This window comes from Phocoena sinus, chromosome 12 (assembly GCF_008692025.1).
Source record: "Phocoena sinus isolate mPhoSin1 chromosome 12, mPhoSin1.pri, whole genome shotgun sequence".
Classification (NCBI taxonomy): domain Eukaryota; kingdom Metazoa; phylum Chordata; class Mammalia; order Artiodactyla; family Phocoenidae; genus Phocoena; species Phocoena sinus.
The window spans coordinates 19,281,181-19,297,467 of record NC_045774.1 but is presented as its reverse complement, the minus strand read 5'-3'; the positions used below and the strand labels follow the sequence as shown (position 1 = coordinate 19,297,467).

Below are 16,287 nucleotides of genomic sequence, written 5' to 3'. Positions count from 1 at the left end.
AATAGTGGCATCATGATTCAAATTTGCACCATCTAGGTCCAAAAGTCTACCTTCTTAACTACTATGCTATTTTACCTATAAAGAACGTCCAACTTTTTCATTTTGTCATTGCTGAGATTTAATGATTCACTTAAATGTATTTCGTACTAGTTTTCAGGACCAATTGTAGTCTACTGCTTTCCTTCATTTGCCCTATCCAAAAATCTACTATTATATGTTGTTCTGATAAGTTACTCTGCCACTCCCATTTATTCTTGCCAGAAAATGGAATTATATTCATCAATGTCTAATACAGTACTTTGCTTACTACTACGAAAATATGTTGAGAATTACATTAAATAATTCGTTACCACGTCCTCTTATTTAGCAGCTTTCCAAACACACTACACAGTTTCAAAAAACAAATTTAAAAAATCTGTATATGTGTTATTGGATGCATGCTATTGCATGTTATTGGATCTTTGCTGAGTGGTATGTTGTAATACTTTCACTACTCAAGGCTTCCAACTACAGTCTGTTTACATTGTGCTATACTATATACTGCATACCCTTTACATTATCTGTATAACATATTTTCTATAGATATCATCTTCTTTTGTGATCTGTGTAGCTATTGCAGACATAGCTAGTGTTCTGACTCACATAACTAACACAAACAAATAAAAGAATGATTAAAAAAACACCTATACCATTAATTAGGGGACTAACAGATTAAATGAAAGGAGTCAATAAAGTGGTTTATTGATAATACAGTATGGGAAAAAGTAGCATCTTTTAAAAACAATACCTTCTCCAAGTTAGTTAGGTAAAGAAGCTGCCCAAGTTTTTTCTGAAGCTGTGATGTAGCAACAGCTTTATCATTTAGTAGTTTTATACGATTTTGTTCCACCTAAAAACAAAACAAAACAACTTTTTTATTCTAAGATGGTAACATTATATTAAACATGCACAATTCTTCTATTTTAATTCTTTCTTAAAAAGTGTCCTATTTTATGAAAACATATTTACATGTGAAAACTCAAATTTGCAAAAGAGATACTAGATAATATTAACATATTTCAAAAAATATATATATTTTACTGTATAGAAGACAAAATTCAAGGCAGAATTCTTTTAAATAAAAAGCTTCCCTATACACCTGAAGTAGGTTAAAAATCAACCAAAGGCTATTTGTGTATGATTTTTCAGTAAAACATTTATGGGATAAAGAAAAATAAAATGGTATGCTACTTTGGCCATACAAATGAAGTGACTTTAAGAAATCCAGGGAAGAATCTCTCTGCTCCTCCTTTCTGTGTCCCCCGCCCCCCGCCAGTAGAATATGGTAACAGAAAAAAAAAAAGAGGAATTTGTTTTCACTTAAAACTTATTGAGAATTCTATTTTAAAAATGAAGTGAAATAGTATATAATGAATATTTCTAAATTTTTCTAAGTTACAGTCTTAAAGATTTAAAAGATTAAAGGAATAAAAACAAATTCTAAAGAAAATAATATTTTTAATATGAAGAAAAAAGGTTGGTGGAGTTATTTTTTTAATTCTGAGATACAAAGAGGAATTTAACAGACGATAAGTTGTCAATATCTGTTCATCGTTAGCAAAGGAAAATAGTGCAAAATCAGTTCTTGGTTGTTCTTATGGAAGATTGTTTTAGTTCTGAAAAAGCTGAAGTAATAGGACATACGTCTAAAAACTGACCAAGAATATCTTTAGGTTTTGGCACGCAAAAGGTGCTCAAGAATAGATGAATATGCAACATGGAGAGAAACAAACAAACGTGCAAATGCACCCAAACAGTGAATGCTAAGCATGTATTAGACATGAAATTGCTCATCTCTGACCTACTACAAAAACAAACAACTTCATATGGCTCAAACGAAGAGCAGATATGAAACACTTACTTATTGAAGACATCACTGCCCTGACTCTATCCCTTCTATGGATCTTGGATTTTTGTGACATCTATTTTCTGTGTTCTTTTCTGTGATTCATTTGCAAATTACCTCATGTGGTTCAATGATATGAGGAACTGGTGGACTGGGCTTTGGCTCCCTAGGATCACGTACTCTTAGTCGTTCTGTAGCCATTGCAAGCTCATCAACAGCAGACACACGATTCCTCAGAGCCATCCAATATTCATGAAGCAACTGAAGGAACAGAAAAGACAGACAGTGGTAAAGCACATAATTAAAACTGGTTAAAACCATCAAGATGTCCCTTGGTCAAGAGTCTTCAGTGAGGTCTTAAATCATACACAGTGTTTTCATTACGGGTCTAAGGTACAAGCAATTCTTGGGCCATTTTTAGGATGAGGAAGTGGGTCTGAATAATCTCCACAGGACACTATAGTGTATTGCCTCTTCAAAATCTCAGGAACAGCATACCCCGAGATTTCTTGGTAGGACCAAAGATCTTTACAGATCAATACTAGACTGGTGGAATCTCTGCTTTATTTTTTAAAGAAATACTTTTTATTATAATATATTTCACATTCTCAAAATAATATGTATATATGATAACGAGAATACTAAAGTATACAACTGAGTCCACATCATCCGAATTAGGAAAGAGAATAATGCCAGTTCCTTAGGAAGCCTGTGTTCCTTCTCAACTGCATCACTCTCTTGCCTCACACATTCTTCCTTCAACCCCCAACAATGGGGTAACCACTATTCTGAATTGGACTTACTATTCTGTACTTTTTGCTGGAGTTATACTAATCCATACATCCTTAATAATCCGGTTTTATATGTTTCTGAAATTTATAAAAATGCTATCAATCAGTATAAAACTTTTTGATCTGCTTTCTTCACTAATTAACATTATGCTTTGAGTTAGATCCTGATTGATGTGCGTAGCAGGAGCTCATTCATTTACACTGTTGTTAAAGGGTTTAGTCTGCAATGTTATGGAGAACAAATGAACAAAGATCTGGGTGAACTGCATGATAAGCACTCCTCTGACCCAGACCATGTGGCTAAACTGAGCTCAAAGGAGGAACGCAGGGGCAAATGAACACTGTATATAGTACTGTTGCTTCCATGACTCGCTGTAATTAACTGTGTTAATGGGCTTTTGCTTTTAGAATAGTAATGTGAAAAGAAAAAAACTATTATGAACCAATGATTTTGATGCTATAGAAGTATAATTCTTCAGTCTATCAAATGTATGAATTGATATTATAGACAGCACAGCTTCTCTTTCTTGAGAGAAATTTTTATCCTGCTTTAGAAGTCAAAACTTTAGATTAAAAAAATAAAAGATATCAAATGGAATATAACATTATAAATAAAAAACCCACTTCTTTTATTTCCTCACCCATCTCACTTGCAAAGTAGGACAAGGGATTAAAAAAATCCACATATAGGGCTTCCCTGGTGGCGCAGTGGTTGAGAGTCCGCCTGCCGATGCAGGGGACACGGGTTCGTGCCCCGGTCCGGGAAGATCCCACAAGCCGCGGGGTGGCTGGGCCCGTGAGCCATGGCCGCTGAGCCTGCGTGTCCGGAGCCTGTGCTCCGCAACCGGAGAGGCCACAGCAGTGAGGCCCACGTACCGCAAAAAAAAAAAAAAAAAAAAATCCACATATAAAGAATAATTCAAAATTAATGAATTCTGGAATCTCAAACATAGAGTTATAATATGATGAAATTATTAAAGTATAAATATGAAGAGTCCCTTTGTGCGTTATTAATTGCAATGGTTTCTAGTCTTGTATGTTGAGAAATGTTTACTATGTTCTCCAATCTTTAACGTTGTTGATGTTTGGTTGTTATTCACAGAGCAAAAGAAAAAAACAAAAACGGAAACAAAGCCACACTCTGATTTCAGAGAACAGCAGTGTAAGACCAAGCTAAGACTAGAATAACACACTTTCAAGGAAAAACAAAAGGTTTCATATAAATTTCATTTTAGTAATGATTTTTAGTAATTTAATAAACAGAAACTTCTCATTTGTTCAGTATTATTATATTTATTATTCATCATTACAATCATTACGTTTTAGGGAAAGATAAATTATGACACCTCAATTCTCTAAAGCAGATTTTTAAAAGCTGAAGAGAGAAAAAGGAAAGTAGCAACTAAAATTAATGTAAAGGAGGGGAGTTCTTTAATTTATTTTTTTGGTACGCGGGCCTCTCAATGTTGTGGCCTCTACCGTGTGGAGAACAGGCTCCAGACGCGCAGGCTCAGTGGCCATGGCTCACTGGCCCAGCCGCTCCATGGCACATGGGATCTTCCCGGACCGGGGCACGATCTCGTGTACCCTGCATCGGCAGGCGTACTCTCAACCACTCTGCCACCAGGGAAGCCCAAGGAGGAGAATTCTTAATATGGGAAGGAAGTTTTAAATTACTGTTACCCCTGGCACAAAAACAGAAAGATAGATCAGTGGAACAGGATAGAAAGCCCAGAGATAAACCCACGCACATATGGACACCTTATCTTTGATAAAGGAGGCAGGAATGTACAGTGGAGAAAGGACAGCCTCTTCAATAAATGGTGCTGGGAAAACTGGACAGGTACATGTAAAAGTATGAGATTAGATCACTCCCTAACACCATACACAAAAATAAGCTCAAAATGGATTAAAGACCTAAATGTAAGGCCAGAAACTATCAAACTCTTAGAAGAAAACATAGGAAGAACACTCTATGACATAAATCACAGCAAGATCCTTTCTGACCCACCTCCTAGAGTAATGGAAATAAAAACAAAAATAAACAAATGGGACCTAATGAAACTTCAAAGCTTTTGCACAGCAAAGGAAACCATAACCAAGACCAAAAGACAACCCTCAGAATGGGAGAAAACATTTGCAAATGAAGCAACTGACAAAGGATTAATCTCCAAAATTTACAAGCAGCTCATGCAGCTCAATAACAAAAAAACAAACAACCCCATCCAAAAATGGGCAGAAGACCTAAATAGACATTTCTCCAAAGAAGATATACAGAATGCCAACAAACACATGAAAGAATGCTCAACATCATTAATCATTAGAGAAATGCAAATCAAAACTACAATGAGACATCATCTCACACCAGTCAGAATGGCCATCATCAAAAAATCTAGAAACAATAAATGCTGGAGAGGGTGTGGAGAAAAGGGGACACTCTTGCACTGCTGGTGGGAATGTGAATTGGTTCAGCCACTGTGGAGAACAGTACGGAGGTTCCTTAAAAAACTACAAATAGAATTACCATATGACCCAGCAATCCCACTACTTGGCATATGCCCTGAGAAAACCAAAATTCAAAAAGAGTCATGTACCAAAATGTTCATTGCAGCTCTATTTACAATAGCCAGGACATGGAAACAACCTAAGCGCCCATCATCGGATGAATGGATAAAGAAGATGTGGCACATATACACAATGGAATATTACTCAGCCTTAAAAAGAAATGAAATTGAGCTATTTGTAATGAGATGGATAGACCTAGAGTCTGTCATACAGAGTGAAGTAAGTCAGAAAGAAAAAGACAAATACCGTATGCTAACACATATATATGGAATTTAAGGGAAAAAAATGTCATGAAGAACCTAGGGGTAAGATAGGAATAAAGACGCAGACCTACTGGAGAACGGACTTAAGGATATGGGAGGGGGAAGGGTGAGTTTTGACAGGGCGAGAGAGAGTCATGGACATATACACACTAACAAACGTAGTAAGGTAGATAGCTGGGGGGAAGCAGCCGCAAGGCACAGGGATATTAGCTCGGTGCTTTGTGATAGCCTGGAAGGGTGGGATGGGGAGAGTGGGAGGGAGGGAGACGCAAGAGGGAAGACATATGGGAACATATGTATATGTATAGCTGATTCACTTTGTTGTAAAGCAGAAACTAACACACCATTGTAAAGCAATTATACCCCAATAAAGATGTTTAAAAAAAAAAAAAAATTACTGTTACCTTATATTCTTTCTTCCAAGCTTCAAAGAGATCCATTGAAGTACTTCCCTCATCAATGAATTCAACATCAAATCGATGTGATTTTGCAAACGATAGCAGAGCTTTCATGGATCGCTCTGTCTCACTTATTGCCCACAGACCCCGGTTGGTGGTAGGTATTCGATCATCCACCAGTCCTTCTTCATCTTCTATCATCTCCTCAAATATTGCAGTCTGGCCTTTGACTCTGAAGACATTTGAGAACAAAACCACAGTAATTACTGTCAGTGGGTAACAAGTACTATAAAAATGATATTGCCAGAGCTAATAGGAAAGCAAGGTCAAAAACAAAAATTTCATCAACATCTTTCAATGTCATGTCTACAAGATCATGCTTGCAAGTTTTTGGAAAAGCCATACCAACTCTGAAAATGCTTGAGGTATCATACATTTGACAAGTGCCTTCTTGAGAGCAAACTGGCCTAATAAAAAATGGCTATAAATTCCAGGCTAAAATCTTGCTCTGAGAATTAAAATAATACAAAACACAAATTACCACCACTATCAACCATGCAAAAATAAAACAGAAAAACCACAAGATGACCTAAAAGTACAATCAGACTTACTCTCTTCTCAATTTCCATGTTTGTAAAATAGGAATAATTTTACTAAATGTACTCACTAAGCAGCTTAATCCCTAACACAAGGATGAAGACTTCAAATCTGTGTTGGAGAAAGTGTATTACTAAAAAGAGCTAACATTTTTATAGAACGTTACCATGTATCAAACACTATGCTAGAGAAGAGACCTTCAAGATGGCGAAGAAGTAAGACGTGGAGATCACCCTCCTCCCCACAAATACATCAGAAATACACCTACATGTGGAACAACTCCTACAGAACACCTACTGAACGCTGGCAGAAGACCTCAGACTGCCCAAAAGTCAAGAAACTTCCCACGTACCTGGGTAGGGCGAAGGAAAAAAGACAAAAGAATAGGGACAGGACCTGCACCGCTGGGAGGGAGCTGTGAAGGAGGAAAAGTTTCCACACACTAGGAAGTGCCTTCACCGGCAGAGGCGGAGGGGTGGCGGGGTGGGGGGGAGCTGTGGAGCCACGGAGGACAGCGCAGCAACAGGGGTGCAGAGGGTAAAGCAGAGAGATTCCCGCACAGAGGATCGGTGCCGACCAGCACTCACCAGCCCGAGAGGCTTGTCTGCTAACCCACCGGGGTGGGTGGGGCTGGGAGCTGAGGCATGGACTTCGGCCGGAGCGCAGGGAGAGGACTGGGGTTGGCGGCGTGAACACAGCGTGAAGGGGGCTAGTGTGCCACAGCTAGCTGGGAGGGAGTCCGGGAAAAAGTCTGGACCTGCCTAAGAGGCAAGAGACCGTTGTTCCAGGGTGCGTGAGGAGAGAGGATTCAGAGCACTGCCTAAACGAGCTCCAGAAACGGGCGCGAGCCACGGCTATGGCGCGGACACCAGAGACGGGCATGAGATGCTAAGGCTGCTGCTGCAGCCACCAAGAAGCCTGTGTGCAAGCACAGGTCACTCTCCACACCTCCCCTCCCGGGACCCTGTGCAGCCTGCCATTGCCACAGTCCCATGATCCAGGGACAACTACACCAGGAGAAAACATGGCGCACCTCAGGCTGTTGCAACATCACGCTGGCCTCTGCCAGCGCAGGCTTGCCCCACATCCGTACCCCTCCCTCTCCCCGGCCGGAGTGAGCCAGAGCCCCCGAATCAGCTGCTCCTTTAACCCCACCCTGTCTGAGCGAAGAACAGACACCCTCCGGCAACCTACACGCAGAGGCAGGGCCAAATCCAGAGCTGAACCCCAGGAGCTGTGAGAACAAAGAAGAGAAAGGGAAATCTCTCCCAGCAGCCTCAGGAGCAGCGGATTAAATCTCCACAATCAACTTGATGTACCCTGCATCTGTGGAATACCTGAATAGACAGCGAATCATCCCAAAATAGAGGTGGTGGACTTTGGGAGCAACTGTAGACTTGGGGTTTGCTTTCTGTATCTAATTTGTTTCTGGTTTTGTTTATCTGAGTTTAGTACTTAGAGTTTATTAACATTGGTAGATTTATTTATTGATTTGGTTGCTCTTTTCCTTTTTTTTAAAAATACAGATATATATATATATTTTTGCTTTTTCTCTTTTTGTGAGTGTGTATGCGTATGCTTCTTTGTGTGATTCTGTCTGTAGAGCTTTGCTTTTATCATTTGTCCTAGGGTCCTGTCTGTCCTTAGTATAGTTTTTAGTGCTTGTTATAATTAGTGGACTTGGTTTTTGGTTTGGTTGCTCTCTTCTTTCTTTCTTTCTCCTTTTTTTTATGACTTTAAAATTTTTTTTATTTTTAATAATTAAAAATTTTTTTATTGTAATAACTTTAAAATTTTATTTTATCTTTTTCTTTCTTTCTTTCTTCCTCCTTCCTTCCGTCCTACCTCCCTCCATCTCTCCCTTCCTTTATTTCTTTCTTTCTTTTTTTCTCCCTTTCCTTCTTAGCCGTGTGGCTAACAGGGTCTTTGTGCTCCGGCCGGGTGTCAGGCCTGTGCCTGTGAGGTGGGAGAGCCGAATTCAGGACATTGGCCCACCAGAAACTTCACAGCTCCACGTAATATCAAATGGCGAAAGCACTCCCAGAGATCTCCATTTCAACGCTAAGACCCAGCTCCACTCAACGACCAGCAAGCTACACTGCTGGACACCCCAGGCCAAACAACTAGCAAGACAGGAACACAACCCCACCCATTAGCAGAGAGGCTGCCTAAAATCATAATAAGTCCACAGACACCCTGAAACACATCACCGGACGTGGTCCTGGCCACCAGAAAGAGAAGATCCTCATCCACCAGAACACAGGCACTAGTCCCCTCCACCAGGTAGCCTACACAACCCACTGAATCAACCTTAGCCACTGGGGGCAGACACCAAAAACAACAGGAATGACAAACCTGCGGCCTGCAAAAAGGAGACCACAAACACAGTAAGTGAAGCAAAATGAGAAGAGAGAGAAACACACAGAAGATGAAGGAGCAAGGTAAAAATGCACCAGACCAAATAAATGAAGAGGAAATAGGCAGGCTACCTGAAAAAGAATTCAGAGTAATGATAATAAAGATGATCCAAAATCTTGGAAATAGAATGAGAAAATACAAGAAACGTTTAACAAGGACCTAAAAGAACTAAAGAGCAAACAATGATGAACAACACAATAAATGAAATTAAAGATTCTCTAGAAGGAATCAATAGCAGAATAACGGAGGTAGAAGAACGGATAAGTGACCTGGAAGATAAAATAGTGGAAATAACTACCGCACAGCAGAATAAAGGAAAAAGAATGAAAAAAATTGAGGACAGTCTTAGAGACCTCTGGGACAACATTAAATGCACCAACATTCGAATAATATGGGTCCCAGAAGAAGAAGAGAAAAGAAAGGGACTGAGAAAATATCTGAAGAGATTATAGTTGAAAACTTCCCTAATATGGGAAAGGAAATAATCAAGTCCAGGAAGCGTAGAGAGTCCCATACAGGATAAATCCAAGGAGAAACACGTCAAGACACATAGTAATCAAACTATCAAAAATTAAAACAACAAAAAAAAATATTAAAAGCAGCAAGGGAAAAACAACAAATAACATACAAGGGAATCCCCATAAAGTTAAAAGCTGATCTTTCAGCAGAAATTCTGTAAGAGAGAAGGGAGTGGCAGGACATATTTAAAGTGATGAAAGGAAAAAACCTACAACCAAGATTACTCTACCCAGAAAGGACCTCATTCAGATTCGACAGAGAAATTAAAACCTTTACAGACAAGCAAAAGCTAAGAGAATTCAGCATCACCAAACTAGTTTTACAAGAAATGCTAAATGAACTTCTCTAGTCAGGAAACATGAGACAAGAAAAAGACCTACAATAATAAACCCAAAACTATTAAGAAAATGATAATAGGAACATACATATCAATAACTACCTTAAATGTAAATGGATTAAATGCTCCAATCAAAAGACACAGACTGGCTGAATGGATATAAAAACAAGACCCGTATATATGCTGTCTACTAGAAAGCCGCTTCAGACCTAGGGACACATACAGACTGAAAGTGAGGCGATGGAAAAAGATATTCCATGCAATTGGAAATCAAAAGAAAGCTGGAGCAGCAATTCTCATAGCAGATAAAACAGACTTAAAAATAAAGACTATTACAAGAGACAAAGAAGGACACTACATAAAGATCAAGAGATCAATCCAAGAGGAAGATATAACAATTGTAAATGTTTATGCACCCAACATAGGAGCACCTCAATATATAAGGTAAACGCTAACAGCCATAAAAGGGGAAGTTGACAGTAACATAATCATAGTAGGAGACTTTAATATCCCACTTTCACCAATGGACAGATCATCCAAAATGAAAATAAATAAGGAAACACAAACTTTAAATGATGCATTAAACAAGATGGACTTAATTGATATTTACAGGACATTCCATCCAAAACAACAGAATACACTGTCTTCTCAAGTGCTCATGGAACATTCTCCAGGATAGACCATATCTTGGGTCACAAATCAAGCCTTGGTAAACTTAAGAAAACTAAAATCGTATCAAGTATCTTTTCCAACCACAACTCTATGAGGCTAGATATCAATTAGAAGACAAAATCTGTAAAAAAAAAAACACGTGGAGGCTAAACAATACACTACTAAATAAGCAAGAGATCACTGAAGAAATCAAAGAGAAAATAAAAAAATACCTAGAAAGAAATGACAATAAAAACACGATGACCCAAAACCTATGGGATGCAGCAAAAGTAGTTCCTAGAGGCAAGCTTAGAGCGATACAATCCTACCTCAAGAAACAAGAAACATCTCAAATAAATAACCTAACCGTACACCTATAGCAATTAGAGAAAGAACAAAAAAACCCCAAAGTTAGTAGAAGGAAAGAAATCATAAAGATCAGATAAGAAATAAATGGAAAAGAAATGAAGGAAACAATAGCAAAGATCAATAAAACGAAAAGCTGGTTCTTTGAGAAGATATACAAAATTGATAAACCTTTAGCCAGACTCATCAAGAAAAAAAGGGAGAAGACTCAAATCAATAGAATTAGAAATGAAAAAGGAGAAGTAATAACTGACACTGCAGAAATACAAAGGATCATGAGAGATTACTACAAGCAACTATATGCCAATAAAATGGACAACCTGGAAGAAATGGGCGAATTCTTAGAAAAGCACAACCTTCCGAGACTGAACCAGGAAGAATTAGAAAACATAAACAGACCAATCACAAGCACTGAAATTGAAACTGTGATTAAAAACCTTCCAACAAACAAAAGCCCAGGACCAGATGGCTTCACAGGCGAATTCTATCAAACATCTAGAGAGGAGCTACCACCTATCCTTCTTGAGTCTTCCAAAATATAGCAGAGGGAGGAACACTCCCAAACTCATTCTACGAGGCCACCATCACCCTGATACCAAAACCAGACAGAGATGTCACAAGGAAAGAAAACTACGGGCCAATATCACTGATGAACATTGATGCAAAAATTCTCAATCAAATACTAACAAACAGAATCCAATAGCACATTAAAAGGATCATACACCATGATCAAGTGGGGTTTATCCCAGGAATGCAAGGATTCTTCAATATATGCAAATGAATCAATGTGATACACCATATTAACAAACTGAAGAAAAAAAACCATATGATGATCTCAATAGATGCAGAAAAAGCTTTTGACAAAATGCAATGAACATTTACGATAAAAACCCTCCAGAAAGCAGGCAGAGAGGGAACTTACCTCAACATAATAAAGGCCATATATGACAAACCCACAGCAAACATCGTGCTCAATGGTGAAAAACTGAAACTATTTCCACTAAGATCAGGAACAAGACAAGGTGCCCACTCTCACCACTATTATTCAACATTGTTTTGGAAGTTTTAGCCACAGCAATCAGAGAAGAAAAAGAAATAAAAGGAATCTAAATTGGAAAAGAAGAAGTAAAGCTGTCACTGTTTGCAGATGACATGATATTATACATAGATAATCCTAAAGATGCTACCAGAGAACTACTAGAGCTAATAAATGAATTTGGTAAAGTAACAGGGTACAAAATTAATGCACAGAAACCTCTTGCATTCCTATACACTAATGATGAAAAATCTGAAAGAGAAATTAAGGAAACACTCCCATTTACCATTGCAACAAAAAGGATAAAATACCTAGGCATAAACCTACCTTAGGAGACAAAAGACCTGTATGCAGAAAACTACAGGACACTGCTGAAAGAAATTATAGATGATACAAATAGATGGAGAGATATACCATGTTCTTGGATGGGAAGAATCAACATTGTGAAAATGACTCTACTACGCAAAGCAATCTACAGATTCAATGCAATCCCTATCAAACTACCACTGGCATTTTTCAGAGAACTAGAACAAAAAATTTCACAAATTTGTATGGAAACAGAAAAGACCCCAAAAGGCCAAAGCAATCTTGAGAAAGAAAAACAGAGTTGGAGGAATCAGGCTCCCTGACTTTAGACTATACTACAAAGCTGCAGTAATCAAGACAGTATGGTACTGGCACAGAAAAAGAAATATAGATCAATGGAAAATGATAGAAAGCCCAGAGATAAACCCATGCACATATGGTTACCTTATTTTTGATAAAGGGGGCAAGGATATACAATGGAGAAAAGACAGCCTCTTCAATAAGTGGTGTTGGGAAAACTGGACAGCTACATGTAAAATGAAATTAGAACACTCCCTAACACCATACACAAAAATAAACTCAAAATGGATTAAAGAACTGAATGTAAGGCCAGACACTATAAAACTCTTAGAGGAAAACATAGGCACAACACTCTATGACATAAATCACAGCAAGATCCTTTTTGACCCACCTCTTAGAGAAATGGAAAAAACAAAAATAAACAAATGGCACCTATTTAAAAGCTTTTGCACAGCAAAGGAAACCATAAACAAGATGAAAAGACAACCCTCAGAATGGGAGAAAATATTTGTAAATGAAGCAACTGACAAAGGATTAATCTACAAAATTTACAAGCAGCTCATGCAGCTCAATATGAAAAAACAATGAACCCAATCCAAAAATGGGCAGAAGACCTAAATAGACATTTCTCCAAAGAACATATACAGATTGCCAGCAAACACATGAAAGGATACTCAACATCACTAATCATTAGAGAAATGCAAATCAAAACTACAATGAGGTATCACCTCACACCAGTCAGCATGGCCATCATCAAAAAATCTACAAACAATAAATGCTGGAGAGGATGTGGAGAAAAGGGAACCCTCTTGCACTGTTGGTGGGAATGTAAATTGATACAGCCACTACGGAGAACAGTATGGAGGTTCCTTAAAAAACTAAAAATAGAACTAACATAAGGCCCAGCATTCCCACTACTGGGCATATACCCTGAGAAAACCATAATTCAAAAAGAGTCAAGTACCACAATGTTCACTGCAGCTTTATTTAAAAGAGCCAGGACATGGAAGCAAACTAAGTGTCCATCGACAGATGAATGGATAAAGAAGATGTGGCACATGTATACAATGGAATATTAGCCATAAAAGAAGTGAAATTGAGTTATTTGTAGTGAGGTGGATGGACCTAGAGTCTGTTATACAGAGTGAAGTAAGTCAGAAAGAGAAAAATAAATACTGTATGCTAACACATATTTATGGAATCTAAAAAAAAAAAAAAAGGTTCTGAAGAACCTAGGGACAGGACAGGAATAAAGACGCAGATGTAGAGAATGGACTTGAGGAGATCGGGCGGGGGAACGGTAAGCTGGTATGAAGTGAGAGAGTGGCATGGAGATATATACACTACCAAATGTACAACAGATAGCTAGTGGGAAGCAGCTGCATAGCACAGGGAGATCAGCTTGGTGCTTTGTGACCACCTAGTGGGTTGGGATAGGGAGGGTGGGAGGGATACACAAGAGGGAGGAAATATGGGGATATATGTATACATATAGCTGATTCAGTTTGTTATACAGCAGAAACTAACACAACATTGTAAAGCAATTATACTCCAATAAAGATGTTAATTAAAAAAACAAAAAAACCCCTGAAAAACCCCACTATGCTAAGTAATTATATACCTTTTCTTATTTAATATACATAAAAAAAACTCAGTGAGGTGTTATTATCTTCATTTCACAAATGAGGATCCTGAGGCTTAGAGAAGTAATTTGTGCATAGTAGTGAGCAGGGATCTGAGGTCATATCTGTTGGACTGCACAGTCTGTGTACTCCCATAAACTGTCCCTTAAGCACATATTACCACACGACAGGAGCATTTGGGGGTAAACGTCAGCACAGGTGAAACTGAGCATGTTAAATGGGCAAATGCTAAAGTTTAGTAAACTGACTGGATAAGAGAAAAAAATATAAGAAATGTTATTGTGAGGAAAATGTAGTTGTATAAATTAAAATACCAAGTCTTGTAAAATGTTTCATTTTCCTGATGGGAAATAATCAATCAGAGAACTTACGTGTGAGAAAATAACTTCGATTCATACTCTGTGAACAATTCATCAGCCTTACAAAAGACACAGCTGGAAAAGAAGAAATTATCAGAGAAATATTCACAAACATAACTGCAATCAGGTAATTTCTAAAAGAGGCTTAGTATTTTATACTTCACATTTTCTTTACAACAAATATGCCATTTTAGAAAAAAAAATACGTGGTCCTCAGGTATGTGTTCCTAGAGAGGTTTTTTTTTAAAGTTCGATTAATAATACATCTCTACTTCTGTCTGAATTCAAATGAAAAATGTTTTATTATGTGAGCCAGTGTTTCTTCTCTCAGGAGAAATCTAGCTCAGTGGAACGATGCCATTCGTTGGATGATTTCTCCTATTACCTACCAATTGAGAGGAAGCCTGGTTGGCCGGAGGTGGCAGATTGTTGCAGACTCAATAACATGACGAGATGGAGGTCCCTCCAGATTTTTTACAGCGTCTCTTACTTGCTTCTGGAACTTACTTAGCTCTTCCATATGTGTTGTAAGTAAGAACTGAAGACCTCTGCAGTCATGGAACCTGATTCCCATCACCAGCACCACACACACAGCAAAGAAAAGAACAGTAGGTCAATTTCCTAAAAATTCAAGAAGTGGTTGGCAAAGTGTTAAAGAAACTGCAACATTTTACCTAGTCTCACCTGAATGAGTTTACAGGAGTGTATTCAATTGGTATCTACTAGTAAACAAAGAATAATAACATTGGGTTGTCTACTACAAATGATAACAAAAACATCTTATAGTGCCTGCCCTCAGAAACGAAAAACAATATGTAAAATCTGAAAAACAATATGTAAAATCTATGTCCCTGTGTCTGATGTCTTTGAAAGATCAGGATTGCCACAGTCTTTCTTTGTAATACTGATTGACTACAGGTGTTCTCCTGACACCCGTGCTCTACATAGAGGTGACTTGTAGGATGAAAAGTAGAGACAGAAAGCTGAGAAGAAAGGAGAAAAGTAGCCAAGAATTATATTACAAGGAACTTATACATATACACATATATTTTTATGAAGCATGTACTAAATGCCAGGCACTTTGCCAAGCAGTTTTCCTGTATAACCTCAATAGATACCCAACTGTGCACATGTAATAGATGAAGATTAATGAATTAAAGTAATTTAAGTAAAGATACAAAGTTATTATGTGGCAGCCACGGGCTAGGAGTTAAACCCAAACACAATGCTCTTAACCATTCTGATAAACTATAAATGAAATGGGTCAAGAAAAAAAATGTATGGATGTGTGTGTATGGGTTTTTGAAAGGAAAACGAAAGCCTAGAATAATAAGAAATTAAAAAACAAAAAATATAAACAAGACTTGTTTGCTTTTTAAGTTAAGAGTATATCCTTCTTCCTAAAATGCCATATGCCATTCTCTCCAAATTGTTCAAAAGAGCCCACTTTCCTTCCTAAAAGGCTTTCCCAATATTTCACAACACTAATCTATGTTTCTTTCTGTTCATGGAGTTTATTAACAACATTATTCATTTTCGTACTTTGTTTAGTTTTTATACATACTCACATTTCTCAAATTATTTACGATTCTTGTCTTCTCATTAAGCTAACTTTAAGAAGGTAAGAATTAGATTATACCCCTTTTTCAAAAACATATATAATAGGCATAGAATAGCTGCTCAGTAATTTCTAAAAAAATTTACTTAGAGATACTTAAAATTAGGTTAGGTATCAATACTATTCACAAAAAGAAAACACAGTTTTTTATTTGTAATTTATTACAAATTTAAACTGCTCTTCGAAAATTAACATTGAACCAATGGGAAGAAGTGGCTTTGGAAAAGTTCTCTCC

At 37.7% G+C, this 16,287-nt stretch overlaps 1 protein-coding gene across 3 annotated transcripts in view; it reads right to left on the bottom strand.

Annotated features, from left to right (window-relative positions):
- The window catches only part of SHPRH (SNF2 histone linker PHD RING helicase), an 85,817-nt gene that overhangs the window by 25,554 nt on the left and 43,976 nt on the right, over positions 1 to 16,287 (bottom strand). For all 3 annotated transcript variants that reach the window (XR_004352543.1, XM_032651325.1, XM_032651326.1), the window contains 5 exons: positions 14,824 to 14,997; positions 14,447 to 14,509; positions 5,909 to 6,134; positions 2,003 to 2,146; positions 788 to 889 (listed from right to left, as the gene is read on the bottom strand). Coding sequence is in view for 2 of the 3 variants with exons in the window: in XM_032651325.1 (XP_032507216.1) it covers positions 788 to 889; positions 2,003 to 2,146; positions 5,909 to 6,134; positions 14,447 to 14,509; positions 14,824 to 14,997 (709 nt within the window). In the remaining variant the exon portion in view is untranslated. The remainder of the gene's footprint in view (positions 1 to 787; positions 890 to 2,002; positions 2,147 to 5,908; positions 6,135 to 14,446; positions 14,510 to 14,823; positions 14,998 to 16,287) is intronic.